Consider the following 27220-nt stretch of genomic DNA (forward strand, 5'->3'; position numbering starts at 1 on the left):
CAACTCCCTCGTTTTAATTTCTCGCTCTTACCTCGCCCACCTCTCTCTGTCTGCCTCCATCACACATTTATTTCTCCGTGTGGGAGAGCCTTGCTGCGAGTACTGGCCCACAGGGACCCTTTCACGCCGCCGATGTGCACAGTGGCTGCAGATTGCAACCTTATGTGGCCTTGCAAGTGAGTCATGTGAGGTAAAGAAGGAGTTTGGGTGTGCGTTATGTGTTGGAGAGAGACAGTTGGGTATTAAAGAAACAGCCCGGCCACGGAGTGTTGCTTTCATAATGCAGTAATCAACCATTGACACTCAGTCAAAGCACTGGCGTCCAGTCCCACAGGGAGCACAGATTGCTCCTAAGCCGAGCTTAGGAGCAGATATCGATTCAGCACTCTTGGGCTTCATAAACTAGCACATCATACAGTGGCTTGTGAAGAAAAATCGCGCGTCTGTTATCACTATTATATCCCTACCATCCAACTTTTTGCTGTGAAGACAAATCAGGGACTGTATTTATTCTGATGCATTACATCTGTTATTTATTGCACTTCCTTGTTTGTTCTGTCAGATACTGAGCTCAGTGAGGAAGAGAGATATTTTGGTTTCAGTTCTGTTTCTGTCATCACTGAGTTCTCGGCACGTATGCTCCCATAAAGGGTCATAAAACAATAAATGATTATGACACTAACCCATGCAATTTCTGTGCTACACGTTTTGATTTGTGCTTCTTGACTATTACTTGCCAACAACAGTTTTTTGGCCATTTGGAGGCAGCTCTAACACCAACATGTTATTATCTTGGATGGAATGGATATGGCAAATATGTTTGCAAACATTTGTCTATTTACAGATCCAGCAGATACAGAGCAGTTAAGTCACTTGGATTCTGGTTTACCTTTTTTTTTTTAGTAAAATATTCACTCTTCTTTAGCTCTATTGCATGTCTCCACTGACTCCTGAAGGAAATGTCTCTTAAGCCACTAAATGCTCCACTGTGCTCACCAGTTAGCTGCATACTTTATCTGTGGTTTGGTGCTGGGCAGGTAGTGTGCAGTAGATTCATCAGAGCTTTTTTAACTAAAGTGGCCAGAAATTTCTGGGGACTGAACCAAAACATTAGGGATGCATTTCAGAAAACTGAAACAGTGGGCTGAAAGATGCTATAAATGTCTGTAGAGCTGAGGGGAAATACAAATTCAGGTGAAATTTTACCTGACTTAATGCCCACAAGCAACGCTTTTTAGGTTACAACTTTATATAAAAATATTGGTTAGAGTAGCTGTCAAAGTGAGACGGTACATTTTGGTGAACAGCAGCCACTGTGGCTACAAGTGACAGTTGTGGGACATCAGTAAGTATTAAAACATAACATGACACAAGAAGAGAAGACACATTAAATCATCAAACTGAACCAACTGTCTCATTTACATAACATTTGATGTTTGCCTGTGTTTGAAAGAAGCTAAACTTGCCTTTTCCTGACAGCAGAGTTTGAATCTGTTTAAGTCATGTCATTTGGAAGACATTCATCTCCCAGAGTTTAATGAAATTCAAAAATTAGAAATAAAAAACGGGCTGTAAGTGTTTTCCCCACAGTGCTGAACTGGATCTTTCATAAGACTTGTTTTTACTTGTTAATTTTTTACACCTAAGATGTACCCAGGAAGAAAAAGATAGTAAATTCAAATATCCCTCATGCACACATAAGTGAACACATGATGTTGAATTATGTCTTTAATTACGGGTGAAATACAACTTGGTTTACAGGAATTATCGCCTAGTAGACTGCAGTACTGAGATCGAGCCAGCAGGTGGCATAACGTAGACTTGTCAGTTTTGAGTAAATTTGCTCAGACTGCATGGCTTAAGCAGCATGACCTCAGGAAAATAGACCGACTTCACACTCACACTGCGCTGCCAGCATGACAGCGTTCCATTACTCAGCTTATAGCAACACACGTACACAAGATGCCAAACACATTAAGAGCTTCTTTGTTTTTATTTTTAATAGAAAAAAAGTATTCAAAATAATACAACAGGAAGTATCCAGTAAAGATGAAAACAGAAGATGTGATCAGGTCTGTGTCTACATGGCAACCATGCATCCTCTGCTTGAGCTCAGCTTGGTTTGCTCCTTTAGTGCCCAGGTGTGTGTGTGTATGTGTGTGTGTGTGTGTGTGTGTGTGTGTGTGTGTGCGTGTGTGTGTGCGCAAACACTGAACCAAAGCAGAACTAGAGCTTTACAGAATACGTCTGATTAATGCGCATGACAGTCTGCTGGTGAAACGAAAGGAATACAACAATGTGTGTATGCGTGTATGTGTTGTATATATGTACATATATACTGTGTGTTGGGATGAGAGTGTGTCACCATATGTACAATAAAAGACTCCATGTATATGTGCGTGTGTGTATGAAGGTCTGTAGTGTGATGGTATATGAAGGAGGATAGATTGGGTTGAGACACAGATGCAGCTTCAGTCTGCCTGCTGCGGTGATGATGATAAGGAGAATGATGATTATGCACTAAGAACGAAGCCAAGAGTAAAAACAAATTGAATAAAAGAACGCTGGAAAAAGAAAAAAAAATAACTAAATGAGTGGCTGCAGAACAGAATTAAAAAACAAAAAAAAGGTCCTTGACTTCAGAAGGCAGGAGGAGTTTAGAATTTCTAAATCACCAGCTCGCTCCCTATTCTCTCTTATTAAAATATCACAAATTTCTCAATATTTCTTCTCCATCTTCTCTCACCCATTCTCTGAGTCCCTCATGGCTGTAGAGAGGCAGGCCAAAAAAGTTCAGTGTGGATCCTGTGGCGTTACGTAACTCCTCTGCCTTCACTATCTTTTCCTCCTAGGGTTTCCCTCCTCCTTCACCACTCGTGTGTCTCTCAGACATTTGTCCTTTCCGGGCCTCGATGTTTGAGAGTTCCTTTTGTCCCATCACAGGGGTTAAGCATTCAGCAGGGACAGATTTGGATGGACAGATGGAGGGATGAGGAGCTGCTCGAGGAAATTACTCTGCTTGACCCGACTGTGGCGAGTCCTTTTCCCCTGTTCACGGCAACATGTGCCCATCCGTCATCACGTCCTCCTCCATCTCTCCCTCCTTTCATCTGTCTGTCCCTTCATCACTGCGCCACCTTTGTCTGTCCGCTCAGGGGGCCTGAAGGGGTGAGGCGCTAAGAGAGGAGGGCTGTAGTCTCTGAAGAAAGTGTTCTTTATTCCATTCTCTCTCTCATTCACACTCACACGGACACGCACACGTATCCCCCACTTTTCCACTTTTGATTAAAATACTATCTTTGCCATACATTCAAAAATACACATATGCTCAAACCAACACATACAGTGTCCCTTCACATTGACGCCCCAATGGTCAAACACTGATTCAACTCTCTCTCAGGCACACGTGAGCACTCATGTACACATTTACTCTCACACACACACACACACACACACCGTGAGGTCGGGGGTATCTCTGGGGGCCTCTGTGCTATGTCCCATCTTCTTCTTCCCCCTCTGAACAGTAGTCTCGCCCCTGAGAAGATAGAGATTAGAGAGAATATAAAATGTGCTTCATTTTCACATTTTTCCACTGTAGAAATTTTTTTCTATTTTCTCCATTTAAGTGTACTTAGAAATAACCTGTTTTAAATGACTCTGAACTGACTGCACACAGCAACCACGTAAGTACTACTACGTTGAGGTGCTGTAGCAATCTGCATCCGTTTGGATAACTAATTCATTGTTTTTCAAGCAAAATGACATATACAATGTGTTTGGAAATTGAATATATTTTATTTTGTTTATTGGCCAAAAGAAGTAAATTTACAAGGCTTGGTTTACAAGTTTCTGATATTTTGTGGCGCAAACAATTACTCAATATTCAAAAAAAGGCAGATGTATTGATAATTTAAAAAGCTGTTAGCATACCAGGACTGTCTGAGATTTAGATTTAACACACAAAAAATATGACAATCTTGCAAACTGAATGTTTATTACGTTTAACTACTCAACAGTTTATAAAACTGATCAGCTCCATCTCAATCAGCCACAACATTAAATTGTTGCAAACACATGTGTCTGTAATGTTAATAAAAATGGACAGCTACGCAAAAGTGGACTTCTATCACCTCCTAAAGCTGACGTGGTGTGTTGGCAAGCAGTTGCCAAATCATTTTAAGTCATGTTTCTGGCAAATATGTGGATAAGTCTCATAATCGCTCTCCTTTTAGCTCTGTTTTTGGTCTCCATCAACTCCTAAGGAAAATATCTGACTCTTTAACCGCTACTTAAAGAGTTTCATGACTTAGCTCCCGACTTTGCCGTTTTGTCCTGGGCAGGTAGTTTTTTTTACCCAGAAATGATGCCCGTGCGACTGATGAGAGCTGTGAGAGTGATGAAGAAGTTGTGGAATGTAAAAACCAAAAGAAACGCTCCAGATAATAATAAGTTCAGCAAAACTTGCAGGACTTGAACTTGCATGTGTGCCTGAATATTTCCACACTGTGATAGTGCAACATTCACTGATACAATAGAACCTGAATGCTCCTCTCATCACTGATGAAAACACCGCAGTTGAATGCTGCCGTTACCCACTGCCAGTTCACTGGGCAACCTCATCTACAGTCAAAAACAACTGGTGTTATTCAAGTGGCAGACTAGGAGGAGTAAGTGCTTATCAGTGCAGTGATGACCTGTTCCTCCCCCTCACACATGAGGAGCTGAGTGTTGAACTCCTCAGCAGAATGACAATGTGGACTGATGGATGTTGTACATACTGCCTGTCTCTTTAAATGTTAAGACAGAGCTGTTTCTTTAAATGTTTGTGTGCCTCTCGTTCTCTCTCTCTACATGTATATATATATATATATATGTATATATATATATATATATATATATATATATATATATATATATATATACATATAAACAAATCTTTCTGTCACTCACTCACTCACTCACACACACACACACCCCCTCACCTTCTCAATCTTCTCATCCAGCATCCTGAAAAATTCCTGCTGGCTCTCTGACGTGTGAATACTGAGGGAGACCGAAGCAAAAAGGAGGGGGAGAGGAAGTTGGAGGATGGAGACAAGGAGGAGAGGGGAGGCAACAAATACATCATGAGAATTTTCCATTACAACCCCCCCCCCCCCCCCCCCCCCACACACACACACACAGCACAAACAAACCAGTACACACGCACACACAATGTTCAGAGCTGTGTGAGAAATTCAGGGTTGTGAGGCTGTGAGGAACATAAATAATTATTTTAAGTATTAAGCCAGTCTCTCATCCAAAGGCAAAATACTCTGCAGCCACCAACAACACATACAAAGTCTCTGAGGTTGTTCAAGTGGCAGCATTACAAAAACCAGACTCAAAATATCACTTACTTCACACATCATAATATTAACACACTGATTCTAAGTTATATTTAATGGACGCTGGACAAAACTGTTTGTTAAAGGGTCAGTTCCGCCAAATTACAACAGATCACAATTAATCAGAGATCAGTTAGTTTTCGTCGGAATTATTTTCTGTGGAAGTAATATTTCCACAGTGAGCTGGCAAAACAATCTCACCACAAGGTCCATCAGTCACTGTTTTGGATCTTTCCATTGTATCATCAGCAGATGAGGTCTGTCCAGTTGCCACGAAATTATTAATGTTCAATACCAATTTTTCTGAGCATTTTAAGTGCATCTCAGCTTAATGGCTGAGATGGAACATCAGTTTTCAAGCCTGTAAATTACCGTTACAGTGAGGTTTGCAAATTAGTGCACTATATAGACAGAAGTATTGTGGCACCTGGCCATTACACCAGTAGGGACTTTAATGACATCGCATTCTAAATAAACTTTGCAGCTACAATAGTTTCCAATCTTCTGGGAAGTGTCTTCTGGAGTGTTTCTGTGGGAATTTTTGCTCATTCATGCAGTAGAGCATTTGTGAGGTCTGACACTGATTTTGGACACCGATGTTGGACCATCAGTGTCATCAGTGTCTGGCTCACAATCTCTGTTCCAGTTCATCCCGAAGGCGTTTGATGGGGTTGAGGTCAGGACTCTGTGTGGGCCAGTCAAGTTCTTCCACACCAAACTCATCCAACCATGTCTTTATGGACTTTGCTTTGTGCACTGGGGCAGAGTCATGCTGGAATAGAAAAGGGCCTTCCCCAAACTGTTGACACAAAGCTGGAAGCACAGTATTGTCCAACGAGTCTTGGTATGCCGAAGCATTAAGATCTCCCTTCACTGGAAGTCAGGGACTGCGCCCAGCCCCTGAACAGCAGCCCCATAAAGAGATTGGTCTGAATATTTTTGTCTATATGGTGTAACTGTAACATTGTCCCTAAAAAAAGATGTGCTGCTGTTTAATTTTTTTAATGGAACTTTTCAATGCTGTGAATACGACACATACAGTACAGTTAATCACCACTGTCAGGGATGAAGGCAGAGAGGGAGGGGTGTGTCAATCTTTGATCATTTTTTTTAGAATTTGGGTCAACTGAACCTTCAACAATATTTTTGGGATGAAAGTAATCAGACTTGTTTATAACACACATCATATATTTTTTTATACAAAATCCACAAGATATTTACAGTACACTGCATACTGCACTTACTTGGACTTGATGTTTGCTGCAGCGACCTCTTTCTGCTGTTTGCCCCTGTACTGCACGTTACTCTTCTCCTGAAACACACACACACACACACTCCATTAGTCTTCATTATCCACTGATAAAACAGGAAAAAAACAAACAACTCATATCAGCAGACAGCCACACCACTGAAAGCACACATCAAACCTGCATTATCAAATTATGTCCTCACCCAGCTGACACTGCACGACAGACATCGGGTACTGACATAATGTATGTGGCTCTAAATAAAACTGTTGTATCAACTCTGATCAAATTGCGTGAGTTCCTTTCCATGTTTTTGCAAGCTTTCTCTCCAGTTTCCTGCGACAGTAAAACATTGCAGTGATTCAACTAAAAACACTGTAACCTGCAACTTTCACCACTCGCTGTGCTTGTGTGCGAGATCCTCCCTGACAGGAAACGCCTACAGTAATGACAAGCAGTCGGAAACACATACTGATCTGACAACATGTAGTGGCTGTACAGGAGGTTGACCTGACTGTGTGACTGGGGTCTTCCATTATGAAGCAAGATGACAGCCATTCAGATGATTTATGCAGCTCTCTGCGACAGGAAATGGTGTCAAGACCTTTGCAATAAAATGACCGAAGCCTTGTCTTTGACCAAGCAATCTTAGGAAAACACAAATCTGCAGACTTTAAGGGAGCATAACTCAAGCAGCATGTTATCTGATTTCTTCATGTGAAAATTACTTGTGTCGCTGTGGCTTCAAGTTTCACAGGCTAAGAGGTGCTTCCCCTTGGGGTTGTAGCCTGTGATAAGGCCAGCATTCGAGCTGGGGTAATACAAATTAGTGTCAGTGTGAGACCGCTTCAGCTTTTCAATCAGGATTTACAGTTCCACTGGTTATTGCTTCACTGCTTGCAAGGACGCCAGGCAGACTGACCTGAATAAGCTTTCATTCTAGACTACAACAACTTTTCAGTCATTTATTGTGTTGAGAAAGACATACAAGCTTTCTAAACTGGAGGTTATTTATTTAGTTATTGGCACAAACTAACTTTTTCAGAAACACTACAGCATTTCTTTCCTCTGTTTAAGACCACAGGTTGTGCAGGAGGAAGTGAAACCAACCAAGCGATGAGCCTCCACATTCCACATACGCCTGCATGTTGTTTCTACCTGTGTGTGAGGCACCTCCTTGTGCGTTTCTGTCTGTGTGCAAGAGACAGTAAGTGTATATGTGTGAAGCTGACGGAGCTGCCTTCGGACACAAACATGAGCTTGTTCGCTTGAGCTGATAAACTGTCAGGAAAAGGTCTGTGTGCATGACAGGCTGTCAGTGGATGGGTTAGTGTGTGTGCGTGTGTGTGTGTGTGTCTCACCAGGTTCTCCTGGTTGCGTGCATTCACCCGGTTTTCATCCCCTCTCATGTACTTCACCTCCTCCACTCCCTTCATCTTGTATTCATCTGAGGGGAGAGCAGTTCAGAGAGACAGAGAGAGAGAAGGGCTTGATTAAAGTAGGGAGAGAAACGCTGGAGAGACATAAACAACATGAAGAAACACTGACCAGATTCCTCTCATTCATCCTGGTCAATCTGATCTAAAAAAGCTAAAATCATTGACCTACGTCATGTCAGCTTCACTGTATTCTCACTGCATTAAGCCATCATTATTAGTGACTGTACCATCGATAACAGTGATGATTCATCCAAGACAATCTGATAACTACAACCTGACAGAGTGTTTTAGAGAATGGATGTGAAAGCTGAGGTGTACACGAGTTCCTTTCCAGTTTGGCTGCGGCAACTCAACTCAGGAAAAAGAAAGCACAGACATAACGAGAATGAATACATGTGCATGCGAAGAGAGGAGACAAAAAAGAACTGATAAGAAGGAGAAGGCTGAAGGGGATTAAAGATCAGCTGAACAGCTTCTCGGCTACATGGGCAGCTTAGACAGTTAAGATGAGCTCAGCGGCGTGAACGCCAACACGTCCGCTAAACGGCACGGCAGCCGCCAACTCCACACTGTGCGTCACTGTGAAACTAGGGAACCACGGCAGTAAACTGAATGTGATCAGTTAACTGTGCTATGCAGGTTTCAATATGCTGCTTGAACAAAATGTGATTAAAGTAAATACATCAACTCGTGACGTGGAACAAATTAATCAGCCCACAGTCCACTCCGGAGGTCCAGGATGTCCAACTGTAGCTATCAGGACAAAAACAAGCAAGAGTCATGACAAATGAAATATCACGTACTGATAGATAAAAAGTTTTTTTTACATTTAAAGTTATAAAATTTATTGTGAAAACTGTGATACATATTTAAGATCATGTTGTCCAGCCTAAGTATGATATGAAGTATAAAAACTCTACAAAGAGCACCTTCAAGAAAGACCAAACCCCATATAACCTTGAGCAAAACAATACAAGCACGCTGGCATTTCTGCTGGCTACCTGGATGTTGGACCTTTAACTGATAAAGCAGCTCAGATACACACTCACACACTCCCACCTCTCAACCTTATCTGTTACACTCCTTGTATTTTGCCCTCTTTCTATCAGAAGTCTGTCTCTCTGTCTGTCTGCCCATGTGTCTGAGTGTGTCACTTTGTACCCAGCTGAAGGGTTCATTCCTCCCTCTGCTCAATTGCACACAATCCACCTCACACCTGGATCACCTGTGTGTGTGTGTGTGTGTGTGTGTGTGTGTGAGTGTGAGAGAGAGAGAGAGAGAGAGAGAGATCTCCTGTGTACACATCGTACACGTGTCACCGTCATCATTTAGAAGAGAGTCTGGGAGAAAGAAAAAAGAAGAGTGGAAGCGGGCAGATTTGAGCGAGAGAGAAGAAACAAATGCCGACTACTTTTGTGCTGTTCTGTTTGTCTTAGGAATGTAAACATTTCAGAGCGAAGCAGCTCCTGTCTGAACATGCCGACACTTACAGGTTTTATAACACTACACAGGCTCTCCGAACTAAGATCTGCTGTGTAAACATGCAACACGTACGCTGCTGCAGCAGGAAACAGAATTAAGAGGCATTTCCTCTGCTCTCTTGCCTATTTCTGGGGCCATCCAAATAAATTTCGAGCTAGCAATCTCACATAATCTGTACCTTAAGGTGGATTCAGGTGAATAGGAGGGGGCAAAATCAGCTGCTACTGTGAGCTTTTATCATTTGGCTGAGCTGCAGTCTGACTGGTTAAATAGGCTGAATGTTCTGTGCCTGTTACAGGATAGTCACTGAGTTTAATGTGATGAGTATAGATAGATCAAAGTGACCCAGCTTACACCAATCAACACTCATCATACCACAACACATCACAGACTTCGCTTCAATTCATATAGGAGCAAGAAAAAAGACGGTCATGCTGTGTAAGTCGTGTGTGTGTGTGTGTGTGCGCGGCTGTCATTGTCACAAGAAATGACAAGTGTGTTTCGTCACGCTGATGCTGGACTCGCTTTGGGAGAGAGGGAGGGGAACCGTCACGGAGAGACAGAGAGGAAGATGAAAGGGGGGAACTATTTTGAGAAGCTGTGATTTGGTGATGTGGACATCTTTCTCATCTCTGATTAGGGGCTGGAGTTCTGCGCTGACCTTAAGGTACCAACAGTCGCAGCGTGTGCACAAGGGTGTGTGTGTGCGCGCTCGCACAGAGTGTGTTTCTATTTCAGCTGTGTCTTTGAATCAGCATGTTTGTCATTTTATGCAAGTGTGGTGCTTGCATGGGTGTGAGTCATTTATATAGCTTTGTGTGTGTGTGTGTGCGTGTGTGTGTGTGTGTGTGTGTAACAGCTCTATCTGTCCTGTGGCTATGTCGCTCTGTCCTTCCTGCTGTGTGTCCTCACTCTGGCTCCAGGCCGTCCCCAGCCAGGCCCTGACATTTACACCTGAGCATGAAGTCTCATCTCTGACACACACACGTGCACACACACACACACACACACACAGCATCATACCCCTCACAGGGGAATCCGCTAAGAAAGAAATCCTGGAATAGTGTGCTCAAGATTTTGCACAGACATAAATGTTGTGGCTTTAGCTGGTGGCGATAAGATGATGAAAAGCAGGAACAGGCTGATCAGAAAAGACATTTTAAAGTATTCTGTCTCTTACTGTAGTGCCAAATGTAAATAAAGCGTCATTAATCAATACTGCATGTGGCCTTAGGGGAGCCAAAGACCTCAGACAACAACCAACAACTCTAAAATTATAATACATATTTAAATAATCAGCTTCACTGAGAATCTGACTTCTGGTTCCACTGGCAGAATATTCACTCAGACGTTTCACCATCAGCAGGGCTGTAACTAACAATTATTTACATTATCAACTAATCTGCTGATTATTTTCATAATTAATTGATTAATTGTTTAATTTCTAAAATGTTAGTATGTGAAAAATACTTTCCAGAGCTGAAAGTGAATTTTTGTGCATGAAAAAAAAAACCCAAAAAAACAAAAACAAAAACTAATTTTCTTTCTATTGAAATGATTGATTAATTGTTGGAGCTCTAACCATTTTTCTTGGCCAGGGAGCAGCAGTTACTCATTAGCCTAATGCTGCTGATTCAGTGAGTTACTGTATTTTGTTGACTATGGTTTGACAAATTGGTTTCCCGATATGTCAGTTATCACCAGAGGCATCCTGTAGATATCGTGAAGACTTATGGCCACGCTGTAATAATGATTAGGTCGTGGACAGAGGACGTACAGGAGCTTTTGATTTCACGTGTAGACGCGTTCAACAAGCCACAGATGTCATATACTGCTCAGGGCGCACAAATCACAAACCAAAGTCACAACAAATATCCCGAGGAATCAGACAAACAGCTTCTCCTGATTATGTGAAAGAGGAAACAATTCCTGTAAGACCAGTACACAGTTACAGATATGCTTGACACCAGGTCAAGACACGTGACCGAGTTGAAAATATACACAAACTTATTCTGTTAGCGTTCAGGATGTCGTTTAACATTAAAAAGTTGTTGAAAAGTGGTTGTGAATCTTAACACACAGCATGCAGTGCATACATCTAACCTTTATTTAACCAACATTTAATGCACTAAGCATTAATGTGTTTTCCAGGAACACCCTGTTCCACAGTCACACCCAGAAGCTGCCCTGCACAAACCCAGTTAACCTCACTAGAGCAGTTGAGCAGCCTTGTTAAGGGGAACTACAGCAGTGATAATGAGAGTTGTGCAAGTGCGGCTGTTTCACCTTTTGCTGCCTTATTCATTGTGTCAGCCCGAGGACTGGACCGACGACCTTCCAGTCACCAGCTTGCTTCTCCATTTCAGGAAATGTACAGCATTTGTATGTATTTGTTGTTAGTCTGGTTTGACATTTATGTTCTGTTTTGTGTTTTTTAAGGAAGAGATAATTCTCTGAAATGTGTCGGAAAATTCATCCAAAGGAACAGCAGCTCTTGTTCAACTGTGTATGTGATAATATTTCCAAGAACTGAGTAACCACTTAACAGGCCAATAAAGAAAGTTCACAGTATGATTGAAGTACCACCATGTTGTGTATGCATGTTAGGGTGGCACATATGCAATTCTGAACACACACACACAGCACTACAAACGCTATCTCTACTCCCATCTCCTCTGACTGTGATTACTGCAGACATCAATAGCATGATGTTGTGGAGAGTGTTGCTATTTTCTCTCGTCATCTTTCAGTGTTTGTGTAATGGAGCTCAGACTTTTCCGGTTATTGTGCGAGAGAGACCGAGAGAGAGGGGTGGGGGGGGGGTTAGTGGCCGGAGTCTGACGGAGCACGCAGCCAGAATATCTGGGACACACACACACACACACACATACACACAAGGACAGAGTGACTGGCAGACAATCTGTTGGAGCTGGATCAGTGTGAGCAAGAAGAGGACTCGCTGCCACACTAAATGCACTGATATGCAAACATATATGAACACAAATGCATAGACATGCACTGACACACAGTCTACTGGGGTTAAATGTATGTGTGTAGTTGGGCCAATCGACCAGGACCGAAAAGCCTTTTCTGCCTCGATCATGAGAAGCAGACCAGATGCAGTAAGGCAATTGGTCGGGGCTGGAAAGGCCGACAAGTTAAAATTAAAAAAAATTATTTCACGATATACAGCAATGAATGAAACATTGTAAATAGAAGTTAGAAAGCTGGACATGAGGAGGAAACAAAGATAAGAGGGGATGAAGATGAGATGTAGACAAAAGGGGGTGGAGAGTCTAATACACACTATCCAGGTCACTTCCGTCTTCCACCTCCACGCACACAGACACTTTCAGACAAGCTCAAACAGTAGTCTGGTACTCTGCATTTCCCATTACCAAACTGAAAATAAGATTGAGGGGGTGGGAGGAGAAGGGAGGAAAGAGGAGGGGAGGTGAAAGGACAAAAGGTTCTGACCTAATGTTGTGCCAGAGAAGGGAGGAAAAGAGCTGGGAAGAAGAAACACTGGTAGATGAAGGCAGGAAGAGGGGGGGGGGGCGCCAGAGACCCAAAATAGAGAGACAAGAGAGAAAGAGGAAGGGGAGAACGAGGCCTTGAGAAGGGGAAGGGAAGAGGCGATCTAACCGAGACAGAGAAGTTGAGGAGAGAGGAAAAAAAAAGGAAGAGCAGCAGCAACGTCAATGCACGTCATTCTCCCTTCCTCTCTCAAGGAAAACACTCCACTCCTCCCATCTCTCCCTCTCATCTCCTGCCTCGTTCTGTTGCTCCTTAAAAGACGAAGGGGGGGGGGGGGACAAGATGTGAGAGCAGAGAGATCACGAGGAGGGTGTGTGAGGCTGGATGAGGAGAACGTGCAGGAGAGAGAGAACACAAGCGACGAGGAAGAGCAGCGAGTCAGAGAGAGGTCGCGAAAAAGAGGGTGAGAGGCTGGAGAAGAGCGAGGGAGGAGGGTCAGAGGAAGAGAGGGATGACAGATAGACAGAGAGAGAGAGAGAGAGAGAGAGAGAGGGAGGGAGGGAGGGAGGGAGGGAGGGAAAGCGGACCTCCTGTGGATCGTCATCTGCCACGTCCATCCGCCCGTGTGCAGTTATACCAGAGTGTTGCTCCTAATTCTTAATCGCCGTTAATCCCTCTACCACCCATCATCTCTCTCCTTCTCTGGCTTTCACTCTCATTTCTGTCCCTCATTGCACAACAGCCTGTGAGCTATTAATAAAGCCTGAGCTGCAAGTGACAATTACACACATTACAGATTATTTTTTCAATTAATCACTTCTCAAAAAAAATAAATAAATAAATAATTGATCATGTTTGGCAAATGTTGTTGTTATTTTTTTCCACCCGAGGAGCTATAGGGGACATTAAGGTCTTGCTCGAGGCACTTGGACATGTGGAGAGGAGGAGCTGGAGATCGAACCACAAACCCTGTCTTACGATAAATGGACATCTATAGCCACATAAAATGTCAAATGAAATATTACAAAAAAACCATCAGCACAACTTCCCAGAGCCTGAGGCGATGTCTTCAAATATAACATTTTGTGAGACCAAATGTCAAAAAAGTCAAAAGTTTAAAATAATGTAAAACAGAATAGCAGCAAATTTTCTGGCATGTTTGCTTGAGAAATAAAGTAAACAGCTAATCAGTTAATAAAATTGTTGCTGAGTAAGCATCTGTCCAACCAGTCTGGTGATTCCCAACTTCCCAATTAGATTATGAGCCCTTTAAAAGATAGCAGTGTCTTCTTGTGTCCCCTGCAGGTTGCATATGTCTGTTTGCGAGTGGTCCAAACCAGAGTTGTTGATTTTGAAAGAGAAACCAAGAAGGTTTTGGTGACTTTTTAGCATACTAACTTCAGTACATTTGTCACAATATATCTTTCATGTCAGTGCTCATGTTTCTTCATTTTCTGTTGAGAACGTTATTTCTCTTGTTTAACTTGTTGGTCATATCTTACAAATTGCACCTTACAGATAAATCTGAGAGGTTTCCATCCTCAGGGAACTCAAAGAACTTATCACTGTAGTTCTATAATGTTATGTTAAAAGAAGGAGTTACCTCTGAATGGCCCTGCATTTTTACTGCATTTATGTGCATTTGTTTAAAATACGTCGTTACCAATAGCTAAAAAAGATAAAAAGTAGGTTGAAAATGTCAGGCAAGGTACATTTCCTGTTGTTAAAATCTGACCCAGTTTGATTTTATAAATGAACAACCCTGCAAAACTATTTTAATGAGTGCAGTGCAAATGGATAAATTCATAAGGAACTTTAACTCTGTCTATAGTCTACAACACCCCCCCCCCCAAAGATCATGGATTGTGATTGCCATTAAATATGATTAAAAATTATACTATATTTTTTGGACAGGATTGCACACACCCTCTGTCAAGGATACTGTACGCAACACAGCGAGCGCAGTTCAACACTGCAGTCTCACTAACTGGTTACTTCCTCTCTTACATGAACTGTCAACACGGATGACTCTAATAAAACCATGGTGTTGACAGTTATTGTCTGAAATGGGGAACTTAACACTGTGCCAGAGGTCTACGAGCTGTAAAGAAGAGAATATACTGTGAGGGCAGATGGGGCAATGGGTCTGCACTGAGCAATTAACAGAGTGAAACGGACCTGTGTGAAGCTTTTATTGACATCTGTATCTGTGTGTGTGTGTGTGTGTGTGTGTGCACTGACCAGTGAAGAGGTCTCCGTTGCTGTAGGCCTTGCCGCGTCCCTCCTCATCGTTGGGCACGGCCGACACCTGCTTGGCCGAGGTGCAGCCCATGGCCTCACACTCTGAAACCTCTCCTCATCGCACTCTCACCTGGCCGAGGATAAGAAAAACACAGTAAAGTGAAAAACAAAGCTATTCTGTTGTTCTTACAGTGTGCTTTGTAGGTAGGACTTGTGAGTGCACTGCACTGTTTGTACCGATATGGTGACCATCACTCATGCTAACCTCGTCTTCTTTATTCCAAACAAACTGGGTCGATCAATGTAAAGTGCATCACAGAGCTTTTGATATTTGATCTGCAAATCCAGTCAGTGCTACAGTTGCGAACAGTAGCAACATTTCAGAGCAGGTTGTTAAAGCTTTTACTTATTTGTTAGGAACAATACATTTAGCTACATTTTGGATATCCTGTAAATGACTCTGAGGCAAGAAACCCAAAATTATTGGTTTCCACCTCACAGTAGCGTCTGTCTCACAGCTGGTGCACAGAGCCACAAAGGCAGGCTGAGTCATCATACATCAATAGAAAATGGAGTATTTTCTGAATATGTTGCAGATTATTACTTCTACCTCATAAGTGTTTCGTTTTGGGCTAAACATAACCACTGTAATTATATGTGGAAGGCAGGAGCAGCGGGGTAGCCCAGCGGCTAAATAAACAAGATGGTCTGGTTTGAAGCAGAGCTGCAAATAAATCACGCCTTGTGTTTTGATTATATTCACGTTAGAACCATATATTTTATTATATACAGCTAATCTGATTAATAAATTAACTGTTCTTAGATGTCAAAAATGAACGTTTAATTCCCATCAAAGGCTGCCAGAGCTAAACAGACCTGTTTCATTTTGTCTGAAATGATTTGGTATGTTTATATAATGAATTTCTTCAACAATATAAAGCAGAACAAGCTCTTAAAACAGCACTGACCAAACATCACCTTATAAAGTTGATATGATAAACATGTTAACAGTTTATTTACACATTCAGCAGAGGAACATTAGCATTCGCTTGGAATCTTGTTTCTGCCCATCCAACGCCTAATCCACATCCAATCTCCATTAACTCCTGAGGGAAATAACTGGCTCTTTAGCTGCTAAATGCTAAATCTCAAATCTCAGCTGTTTTCCCTAGCTGCCTTCTAACAGTGCTTGTATGCTGTTTGGTACCAGAGATGTATACAGTTTTTTGGTTAAGTGAACCAAAGGGTATCTGCTGGCCTGAAAATCAAAACAATGAGCTAAAAGACACTGAAAGGTCTCTGTGGGTCCATCATTACGAGCATCACACTTCACATTACAATTGGCCATTTGAAACATTGTTCACATAAAGTCTTGATCAGTGCAGCATTAAAGCGATTTGACAATTTGTTTTGATGATTAGAGAGGCTGCTCCCAGTAATTTAAAATGTTCCCATGCACAATGTAACATCACTGCAGCAGGTTTAGCTTCTTCCAAATGTTTTCAGACTGTTCTGATAGAGCTCAGGCTTTATTAGGCAGACACCTCTAAAATACTGTATTTAACTGTATGAACCCCGGGCTCCATGCAGACGTCTGCAGGACTTCAATTCTTTGTAACCAGGCGTACACGTCTGCTATGCTACAGCAAGCGTCAGGATACATGTTCATGCATGCAAAGTGTCTTCCAAGTCTACTCCAAAAAGCAGTATGCACAGAACTACTACATCTGTGGTGTCCATCCCTTCCAACCCAATACTTATTGCTCCTTCTGTGGGAGGATGGCACAGGCAATGTAATTATAATTTTCCTCATTAATTATGTATATTATGTATTATTTCACCCACTGCATCACATCCGCTATTGATTTGATTAATTTTATGTTAATTTTATCACCACCCAATCTGCACATCACTGCTTGGTGGAGATCTGCACTCTACTGAGTGCACTCTTCTGGCTTCAACACTGTTTTGAAATGTTGTGTTGGCCTAAATCGGCCCTGCTGAAGTGTCCTTAAACAGGTCCCTCTTAACATCATGAGGGCAAGACTAAAATAAACTTAACAATTATCATTCAGAAACAAGAAAAGAAAGCCCTGCCATTCAGAGGGACAGCTGACACCAAGCTGTGAACGTCACAGTCAGTCAATCACATGCACTGCCACACACATTAAACTATAGATAGTCTCCATGTCACTCACACATGCCATATGCTGTCATTGACAGAACCCATCTGACTGCTGCCAGTAACAAAACTGCACACGCACAAACACGCACGAGTGCACGCATGGCCAGATAGCCAGACAGCCAACGATTACCCATCATCAAAATGAAATCTGCAACATGGGTGTAAGGGTGTTGGGGGTGAAGAGAAGAACAGAAAAACAAAGAAAGAGTGCAGGTAGGTTGGAGTCAGGGGTGAAGGAAAGGATGGAAAATAGGTTGGACAGGAAGTGGCCAAAGAGAAAGACGAGTGCAGAGCTTCAAATGAGTGCCGCGTGCGTTCCCCTCCCTTCTTCATTCTTCAGTCGGATCGTTTGAAGTTGACAGGAGGCCAGTGTTTACTCCTGTGTTTAGGCTGTGGGCGACCAGCCTCCATCTCTCTGGACACAACACGAATCGAAAGGTGTGCAGGGAGTGCTTATTGTGTGATCAGTGCTGTAGGGGTTCACTGTATGGATGGTTGTGACTACAGTGTGTGTTGTTGTGGTTGTTCACTCTCAGTTTTACCTTTCCCTAAAATGAATTTAGATACTGTAATCTGGATGAACCGCTGGCTTGTTCAGGATCTGTCTGACTGATCATCTCTTTCCCTGTCGGACTTCACAACAGCACATTGTTGTGACACATTCACAGATCTCAGCAGGAGTCACCTGTGTGAGGTTATCTGAAACTCAAGCTACTACTCAAACATGTCAAAAGAATGATCATCATTCTATAATATACGCCCAAATTTAAAATCCATAGCGTAAGGGTGGAACATTTTTAAAATGTACTCCGATCCCTACATCTTCGTCAAAATGCAAATGCTTCACAGTCAAATATGACGTCACCTACTAGCTTGTCACTCAAGTGAGGTGTTGGAGTTTGGATTTTTTGAAAAAGTGACGAGTACAACGTCATAACTGACAGCCAAAACTGTGAAAATAAAGACTTAAAAAAAACAACAACTATCCTTTAATCCTGCTGTGGATGTGAGATGTGCGTATATCCAGTGCAGCATGAGGGAATTCATAAATGAATCTTTTTCTCAGCTCTCCAGGTAAAACGACATTGATCTCAGGAGCCTGAGCACAGCTTACACACGAAATTCTCAAAGGGCCCGCAGGTGAGAGGAGGCTGCACCCAGGGAACAAGAATCAAGACAGTCTCACACACAAAAGCTTTGGATGTGTGTGGTTGTGTCACCTGTGGCCTGAGCTGTGTGTGTGCGTGTCCTGGTCTCGAGAGCAGCTTATCAGCCCTTTCCAGGCGGCCTGGGGCACCCTTTTACTACGACTGATGCTCTGGAACAACTCAATTATGGCTCACACACACTCATAAACCCACACAGACACACACAGCTGGATGGTCTTAATGCAGTCTCAGGCATGTCGCCGCAACGACGCTGTAGTGACAAAGTTTCAAAAATAATCTAATTCGGCATAATCTTTCTCTTGACGGAGTCACTTAAATGAGGACTTTGCACTGAGGAGGACGTGGCGTGTACCCGGAAACACTGCCGTGGGGGCGCGTGTTGCCTGTCAGAGGATTCACAGCATAGCGAAGCAGAGAGGCAAAAGCCAGAGACAGAAAAAGACAAAGAAGAAGCACAGTCAACCACTGTGGGAAGAGAGAAGGGGAGGAGAGGGGAGGACGGAACACAAGAGGGGACAGTCGGGCCTCTCTTAACTCTGGGCTATTCGAACTGAAGCGAATATGAGATTAGCAAATCACAGAGACTCCCTTCTGAAACCACTGAAGGAAGTGCATTGAGAAATGTGAGCAGCCTTGATAGACTTTAAGTTTCAAAGGGCCTCCAGTGTGTGGGCACCGTCTGTTTGAAGGGCTTTGATTTGTGTGTATTGAAACATCAAATTGTGAGTAGGAGCAGGCTAAAAATAGACCGAGCAGTCCCAGAGCTATTGTTGTGTGCAGGGATAATGCTTGGCTGTGTGAATCTGTAAGCCAAGCTGCTATTACTTGGGTTATACATATAAGCTACAGCTAGTAGGCCACCTATCATTACAAAGCCAAATACACCTTTAAATAAATAACCGCAGGGCTTGTGATAAAGCAGGAGACAAAGCTTCACAATGGCACAAAAATCAGCGAAGTGTTGAAATTCAATGAGTCGCATCAAGAAGTCAGAAATTTTGTGTTTTGAAAAACAAAAATGAGACAAGGTAAGGACCCGGAGGTCTGTCATCATATGATACTTGGTTTCATTTTCAAAAGCGTGATGATTTGGTTGTCCCAAATGCAGCAATAAAGCACAGGTCCCCATCTTTAAGGGTCACAACACTGTGTTTATTTTTCTATCTTCTCTCTGATTTTGGATCGTATATCAGTATCTTGTGTTTCCTCTTCAAGCCTCTAAAAATTCTTCACCTGAAAACAGTTAGAGAGAGGAAAATGACTTTTTTTATTAGACTGCTCACAGTTCTTAGGCATGCACCAAACAGACACAACTTTGTGTTAAAAAGGCTAGAAAGCAATACAATAAAGAAGACAAAAGTCTGAGGAATATTTCAGCACCAACACTTAACACTTTCATGCCTCCTCTTACTCTTATGTTGTTTCACTGTACATTGAAATCAGTGCCTACACTTTTAGCATCGGCGAGGCAGTGTTGAGCTCCAACGCAAAGAGTTGCTCAGTGCCACATGCAAGACCACAGCAGGGCGTTGCACAGTGTTGATTTAACCCACAGGACAGCTGGACTGCATGCTGCTCTGAGCTCGCCTCCTGTAGACGCTGAACTGTGTCAATAGGGCAAGCTCAGTCTGGGGAGTCAGCTAAAGACCCTCACACTGACCAACTATCTCTCGCTCAGACACTCACGCACACGAGATGAGGCAACATGATCTGATAAACACCACATCGTCTGAAGGGGATAAGAGTTCTTAATACCAACTGGCACACAACCACCTCAGTATTCACGCTACTCGCTCCAGATGCACAACGTTCATCACGGCCATGCTCGCCAAAGCAAAAAAGCATGCTTATTTAAAGATATAAATAATGTCATGATGTCAGCTTGCAGGTCTTGAGTCATTTCTGGCTAAAACTACACCAGATTTGGCAGAGGAATTTCTCTAAGTGTTTTAGTCCGTGAGCAGTCTATAATATGTGAAAACAATAATATAAGCCAAACAGCTCCATTCCTCTTAAATGCATGCGAAGGCCAAAAGGAATCCTCAACTCATGGCGAAGGACCAAGCCCTTGAGTGCGATCTGGCAAACACACAGGCTTGCCTCTGCCTGCATAACTGGAGGTGGGACATGACCTACTCTGAGTCGTGTGAATAAGCCTTTTTTACTAGTCAGTTTGTCAAAGGAGGAACTCAAAAAGACTGTGTGGGGATACGCGAGTGTACATGCTTGCATAAACACACACACAGCGCACACAGGCTGAGCAGTGTGCAGCGTGAAGGTGGTTTCTCAAACACAGCGCTGTGCCCGAGGCAGAGCACGGGACCACAGAGCCTGAAAAACTGGCTGAGCAGAGGTGAAAGAGTAGTAGAAGTACATGATGGGAGGTGTGTCCAACAGGTTTCTTTTTTTATTTTGCATGAATTTGACATTTCCTTCTGCGTTTATCATTTCCCATCATAGGGCTACTGGAACGGAAGCGTCTTACTGTGATTCAGCTTCCTGTTAAGAAAGGAGATTTGAAAGCCTGGGTGGCGGGGGGGTTGGGGTGGGGTGATGACTTCAGCCACAGGGCTCTCAGCGTATCCACCTGTGACAGAGCCTCATCATGCTGTGTCATGCTCATCTCAGGATCAGTTTAACTAGTGGATGACTGAACAAAGGTCACACACACTCATTAAATAAGACTTGAAGTTAATTTTTAATTTCATAAAATGTATAATGTTTATATGATGTTAGTGGAAGCTGTCTCTTCTTACTGGTGACCACCTCTGCCATTAACACAGGGTCGGGTGATATGATCATATAGCACCATAGCAACAACACAGAGATAGATATACTTTATTATCTCTGGATTTATTAGGCAATATTCAGTGTGCAAATCAATGGACAGGACTGGTTTATGGCAATATCGAAATCAAAGGATTTTTACAATGTGCTGAACCACCTGATCTTTCAGGTATAACTGGATTTGACAAAAACAGACATTAACGACTGCTTCTTTTATCTAGAAATGTTTGGTCATGATCTTCTTACATTCTACGACATTTCAGTATACCCATCTAAAATTTTTCCACAATCACTTGAAAATATGTCTTGATAAAAGTGTTTGTATTGACTGGGTTTTGTGCTTATATTTTAAACATTAGCTAAAATACTGTCCTTGCAGTGAGAGCAGCATAGGATTTGGCAACATAAATTTTGTCGTTCGAGTCGGTGTTCTCATGAATCATGATGTATGTTACGTGAAAGTGAAAATGCATGCAGCATACAGTCAAGTCACAGTATAGCAACATCATCGATGGCCGACAAATTTATCACATACATCAGCCAACCCTCACGCAACAGCAAATATCAAATTTAACAATACGTTTCCTCATACAGTAAAAGCAGAAATCTAAGTGGCGAACCTGAAGTTGCTTCACGACACTTTTTTGGAGCATCACTGCTGTGTGCTGCACTGTGTTCAGTATGTCTTTGCTTCTCTCTGTGACAGAGCAGAGTCTCAACTCCTGAGCCAACGCGCCATAATATTTACTCTAGCCAGGCAGCAAATGCTGCACCTCTCCTCTTGTCCCAGTTCAAGCACTCCATCAGTCTGACAAGCCTGGGAAGCTATGCCAACACACTGGTGGACAGTAAAGATTTGTGCTGTGGCTTAAAGTGTGTGTCTCCATCCCCCCGTCCCTCTCTCCCTCTGTCTGTTGTTGTGCGAGCGACAGCTTTTTCCTCTTTCTTACTGTTGTAATTAGGGTGACAAGTGGTCAGAGAGGGAGGGATGGGGCATGGGAAGGGGTGGCGGGTATAAGTATGTACAGGAGCTCCTCTGTTCTGCAGCCATAGCCTGGCTGTGTGACTGACAATGAGCAACGCATTACGCATAGCTAAGGCATGTGCTGGTGAAGAAATAAAAGCAGCTTTTAGACAAGTTGTTACATACATATACTTTGGCAAGAGGCCGATGTTTTTACTCCAGACTCATAAAAACCAGCTGAGCTGAAAGTGAAAGATATGCATAGTCCTTACCATGTCCTTTTAGACAGGATAAGAAAAGGGTGAAACAACGAAAGTGGAGGACCAGAAGATTTCAGATTTCTACGAGTAGCCTAACCCGAGAGTCCTGCACAGTAGCCTAATTGAAATCTGAGCTGCACTGGACCACATCTTGGTGCAGGTAGAACCATACAAACCATACAAAAACGGATTGTTCCACCTACTACAGAGGAGGCTGGGGATAAAATGTCTCCTCTGAGGCCTATTACTGGCTGTCGTCTGTACCGTTGGCTTCTCAAGAGCCAGACAGATTCCCTGAAAGAGCAAAAAGAAAGTAGTCATGCCTGTTTCATTCCCACCAATACTACTCTGTTCAGCTGCTTGCAGTTGTACCTGAGGTGAAAGCACGTCAGAGCCTGAGGTGACTGGTGGGTAAAGAGCAGGACTGAAATGGTGGAAAAGTAGCTACAGAAATGCTTTTACGAAACTGTGACTTTCTCCTGTGTTGACATGAAACACAAGGCATATTTCCGTGTCCCAGCTAAAAAGGACTGCTAACTGCCCACCTATTAGGGGTGTCCAGCATTGTGGTTTATGTTATCATTGCTTTTATACATTCAGGTTTACTATGTGTGAGTAGGTGCTTGCTCATCACAGCTACCAACCGACAGCTGCACATGGCTGACAGAGCAGGTCTACTCCAACACAGCAGCCGCACAAGGTCAAGCATGTTTATGTTTTCTCCTCCAAATCCATCTGAATTGCTAACAAACCAACCCACAACTGGCAAAATAAAAGAACATCAACATTAATATTCATTAGAAATTACCACAGCTGAAGAAAATAAATATCAATCTCGGCCTAATTGGCGAGCACGCTGGAAGATAATTGGCAAAGCCTTTTCGGATGCAAGTTGCGTGTGAATGAAACACATGTTTCGAGCCCTTCACCGACACACTGCAGATGAGCCTGTGTTTCATGGCTCAAAGCAGCTGGTGTGATATAATATCCACAACGTTGTTCTTTCAGGTGCAAACCACTGCTTTTCCTTGTCCATTGTCCTGCACAGTGGCTCACAAGCCACAGCGAGGAAACCTTTCATTCAATAGACTTTTCAACAGTTTTTAATCAACTGTCCAAGAGACAACTTACACGATACATGAGGTCAGTATAATTCTCCATCTGCTAACAGCTCTTGTGCAAGCTTAAATCACTATTGGAGTATTTGTATGCATCACAACTTGGCAAATGTAAAAATCATAAAAACAGGGTTTACTGCAGGAAATTGCTGCCCAGATCATGACGCATCTCCTCTTGTTGGAGGACATTTAGTTATTCGACTATCTACCCAATAGCCATATTGTGTCATAGCGAATATTCCCATTCATATCAATGAGGAAGCATTGAGAAAAACCGAAGCTCTAAATATTTAATTCCTGCTCTGGCATGTCACGATTTCCACTAAAGTGAAAGACTCATCCTGCTGAAATAAACAAATGTTGCATATGAATTATCACCAAAAGGAATGCACTCGCGTACTGTTCGTGCACAGTTCATTTATTTTCCACTTTCATCATCTGTCCTAATATTGAATGTAAGCTCTCATTGAAGGCCAAATACTCCACTTCTTTCTCACACCAGTCCGTCAGCAGACCTGTCATTATCTCTGCAGGAACGGGTCTGAAGAGATCCTACGATTTCATATATGGTGGCAATGGGAACCAGATGCATTCTGTCCAATGGGAAAACACTGTACAGAGATTCCCACAGCACTTCAGAGTGAGCACAGAAGTGAGAAGAAGAGATAAGAGAAGAAAAAAATGAAGGGATAAATCAGTTCTGTTTCTGTGTCCCATTCCAATTGGACTCTGAACTGCAAATATTGTAAACATAGTCAGAAAGACACAGCTGCTTTATCATGGGACAGAGACAAGCATTCAGAGGCATGCATGCAGGCTGCACACCCAAGCCCCGTTCACTCAAAAGGCAAGCAGTCAGCAGACCACCAATGGCAGAGAACAGCCCGCATCCACAGATCTCCACGTCCACTGCAATGCAGGTAGACATATCTAAACATGTAAAAACCAGAAACAACAGAGCACATAATGAAGATGAAGATGCAGTTTCTGGATTTCATGCTGCAGCATTTGCTTGCTTGAGCTTTCAGCCATGTAGTCGGAACCGATCTGCCGCCAAGCCCTTCAGTCAAACTGACAGATAAACAGAAACTAGAAGGATCGTGTTGTGCTGGCCTTGTGCTTTCTGCACTGCAATATAGATTGCTTCATCACACCTAACAGCTCTAAGCACTGCCACGCAGAGAACACAATACATGCAAAGCAAACAAACTGGATGTAAGAGACAGTCATGGGAACTCCCATCGCCTACTCACACACTCTCTCTCTCTCTCTCTCTCACACACACAGTGAAGACATCCTGGTAACTATGGAAACCCTCCACCTCCTCACATGGTGACATCACAGGTGTTTCGTCATGACCCAAACAGCCAGCCAAAGAGTCACCTGATCTGCTGGTTAATCAGCTCGAGAGGTGAGGAGGCCACAGGTGGACAGGACTGGGTAGGCAGATGATGGCGATGATGATGGAGGGGACAAGGAAGAGAGAGGAGGACTAAGAATAGGTCTTCCTGTCTTGGACAAACAGACAGAGAGGAAGAGAGAGGAGTGAGGAGGAGGAGGAGGAGTGAGACGCTTGTGTTTCAGTATCTTTCGCTAGCCACCGGAACGATAAGACATATGTGAGCAACAACTCTCACACATCAGACAGTGTGTAATAAGCAAGTGGATGGGGGTTGGTGAGGGAGGGAGGGAGAGAAAGGCAGATGGAGGCAGAAAGATGAAGACAGACAGATAAATCAAGCAGGGAGGGGGACTTGCAACATCCACTTACACTATTGCTGGTATTTGATCGTAACCTATATAACCCCCAGTGTAAGCTGCTGGTGACAGGATGTTATGCGATGTAACGCTGGACAAGCCAACCTACTTTCACACCAGCTGCACAGACACCAAATGGATGTAACAGTCTGGTGCTGATCACGCCGGGAAATCTACAGTAACTAATAGCCATATGGCACATTTGAACACAGCAAAGAGGGAACTTGTTGAGTCCCCCAGTGACTGAGGAAGTGAGGAAGAATGAATTTTAAACTTGACTCTGGCTAAGTTTGGGCTAATGAGCTGCAAATGAGTCTGTATATCAAATCTAATTCTGGCTGCAGTGACTTTCCTAATATCACCCAGCAGCTGCTGTCTTCCCTCTGAGGTATTGCACTAGCAGTAATGAGCAAAGCCAGTCTTCAGAAAAGCCTAATGGTCATGTGTGGTGGTCAACAGAAGGCAATGGTTTTTTCTTATCATACTAAGAGAGGCACACAGGCTGTGCAGCAGCAGCAGCAGTAGTTGTAGTAGCCCCCGGGCCGGCCACAGAGCTCTGCCCCGGGGCTTGAGCTGCAGTTCGGCTCAACAGCTGTGTCCAGCTGCGCTACAAGAAGACACTGGGCGCTTTGTTCCCTACAGGGGCAGAGTTGTGGGAGTGCAAACGCTCTCCGTGTGTGTACACATAAAGTAGTATTATTTCCACAAAGGTTAACGGCTTGTAGCCTCCGCCAGCCCAGGTCCGTGTTCCCACCGTAGTCTTCCCCCCACCCCAGCAAACGGCCTTACAGCAGGCAGAGAGGGAGCAGCAGGACGGGCAGGCACGACCAACCAGGATGTGTGGAAAAATTTGAAATGCGCTGCCCAAAGCGAGTACACTCACACACTCCAAAACCGTGAAATGTACACATCTCAATTACAAGCACATGAGTGGGTTTTTTTTTTGTTATCGACAATTTTAGAAAGGAGATAAAGCTGAGTTAGTGTTGCAGCGAGCACCACGACCACCAAAAACAACAAAACATCGACAGATGCGAAGCCCAGTGTGCAGGAAGGAAAGCGCCGGGCAATCACGGTACATTCAGGAAACAACAACAAAAGAGAGGAGTAAAGAGAGAAGGAAACCACATGCAGTAGCGTGGTTTTCACTGACGGGATAAAAGACACTTCTGGGAGACGATTAAACAAGTAATTCACACCAGTACTTACTCAGATGAACCGGTTCCGCTCGGTCCACTGGAAGATAACCGGTCGGTCTTCCGGCTGTGTGTCGGGCGGGATCTGCGCTATGGAGACTGGAGAGCTCTGAGCCTCGAGGACCGAACGTAAACTGTGGCTTGCGTCATTTCAGCAGGATGCCACTATTGCGCGCAGCAATGCAGCCATCTTGCTGAGGAGTGCCCCACCAACTCAGCAATCACTGCTGGACCTCAGCTGCTGGCTTATGTTGGTCCCAGTCATCAGAGCGATCCACCCTGAGACAGTCTGTGGTACTTATTGTTCGTAATGAGGTGGAATATCTGAAGAAACAAAACAACAGTGCTTTCAAATGTGCGTTATGTTTGTATGTATGCCACTTATGCAGTAATGGTAGATAATTACGTTTACCGAAGTAAATTGTTGTATGTGCTTTAAGGTAAGATAATAAGACAATCCTTTGTTGATACTCAGTTACTTCAAATACTTGAGTATTTCAGTTTTATATT

At 43.2% G+C, this 27220-nt stretch overlaps 1 protein-coding gene across 3 annotated transcripts; it reads right to left on the bottom strand.

Annotated features, from left to right (window-relative positions):
* Positions 1–1974: 1974 nt before the first annotated feature.
* zgc:92140 (uncharacterized protein LOC447854 homolog) lies at positions 1975–26995 on the bottom strand. Of its 3 annotated transcripts, XM_046390542.1 has the most exons (7): positions 26724–26995; positions 25140–25264; positions 15274–15403; positions 7996–8081; positions 6632–6699; positions 4983–5043; positions 1975–3535 (listed from the first exon to the last, which is right to left on the bottom strand). In XM_046390542.1, the coding sequence occupies exons 3-7, from the start codon at positions 15362–15364 to the stop codon at positions 3491–3493; spliced, it is 351 nt and encodes a 116-aa protein (XP_046246498.1). In that variant the 5' UTR covers positions 15365–15403; positions 25140–25264; positions 26724–26995; the 3' UTR covers positions 1975–3490. The 3 variants fall into 3 exon arrangements, with proteins under 3 accessions (XP_046246498.1, XP_046246496.1, XP_046246497.1); XM_046390540.1 differs by lacking the exon at positions 25140–25264 and having other exon boundaries at positions 26724–26987; XM_046390541.1 differs by lacking the exon at positions 26724–26995 and having other exon boundaries at positions 25140–25268.
* Positions 26996–27220: the final 225 nt, after the last annotated feature.

The sequence above is a fragment of the Scatophagus argus genome, chromosome 6 (genome assembly GCF_020382885.2).
Source record: "Scatophagus argus isolate fScaArg1 chromosome 6, fScaArg1.pri, whole genome shotgun sequence".
Classification (NCBI taxonomy): Eukaryota; Metazoa; Chordata; class Actinopteri; family Scatophagidae; genus Scatophagus; species Scatophagus argus.

Bases quoted from the DNA above. Each gene is read 5' to 3' on its own strand.
- zgc:92140 (XM_046390542.1), bottom strand. From the start codon at position 15,364: ATGGGCTGCACCTCGGCCAAGCAGGTGTCGGCCGTGCCCAACGATGAG. The intron at 5,044-6,631 runs GTAAGTGCAGTA...GGTCTCCCTCAG, and splicing joins GCAGCAAACATCAAGTCCAA to TATTCACACGTCAGAGAGCC. The intron at 3,536-4,982 runs GTGAGGGGGTGT...CTATCTTCTCAG, and splicing joins TGGATGAGAAGATTGAGAAG to GGGCGAGACTACTGTTCAGA.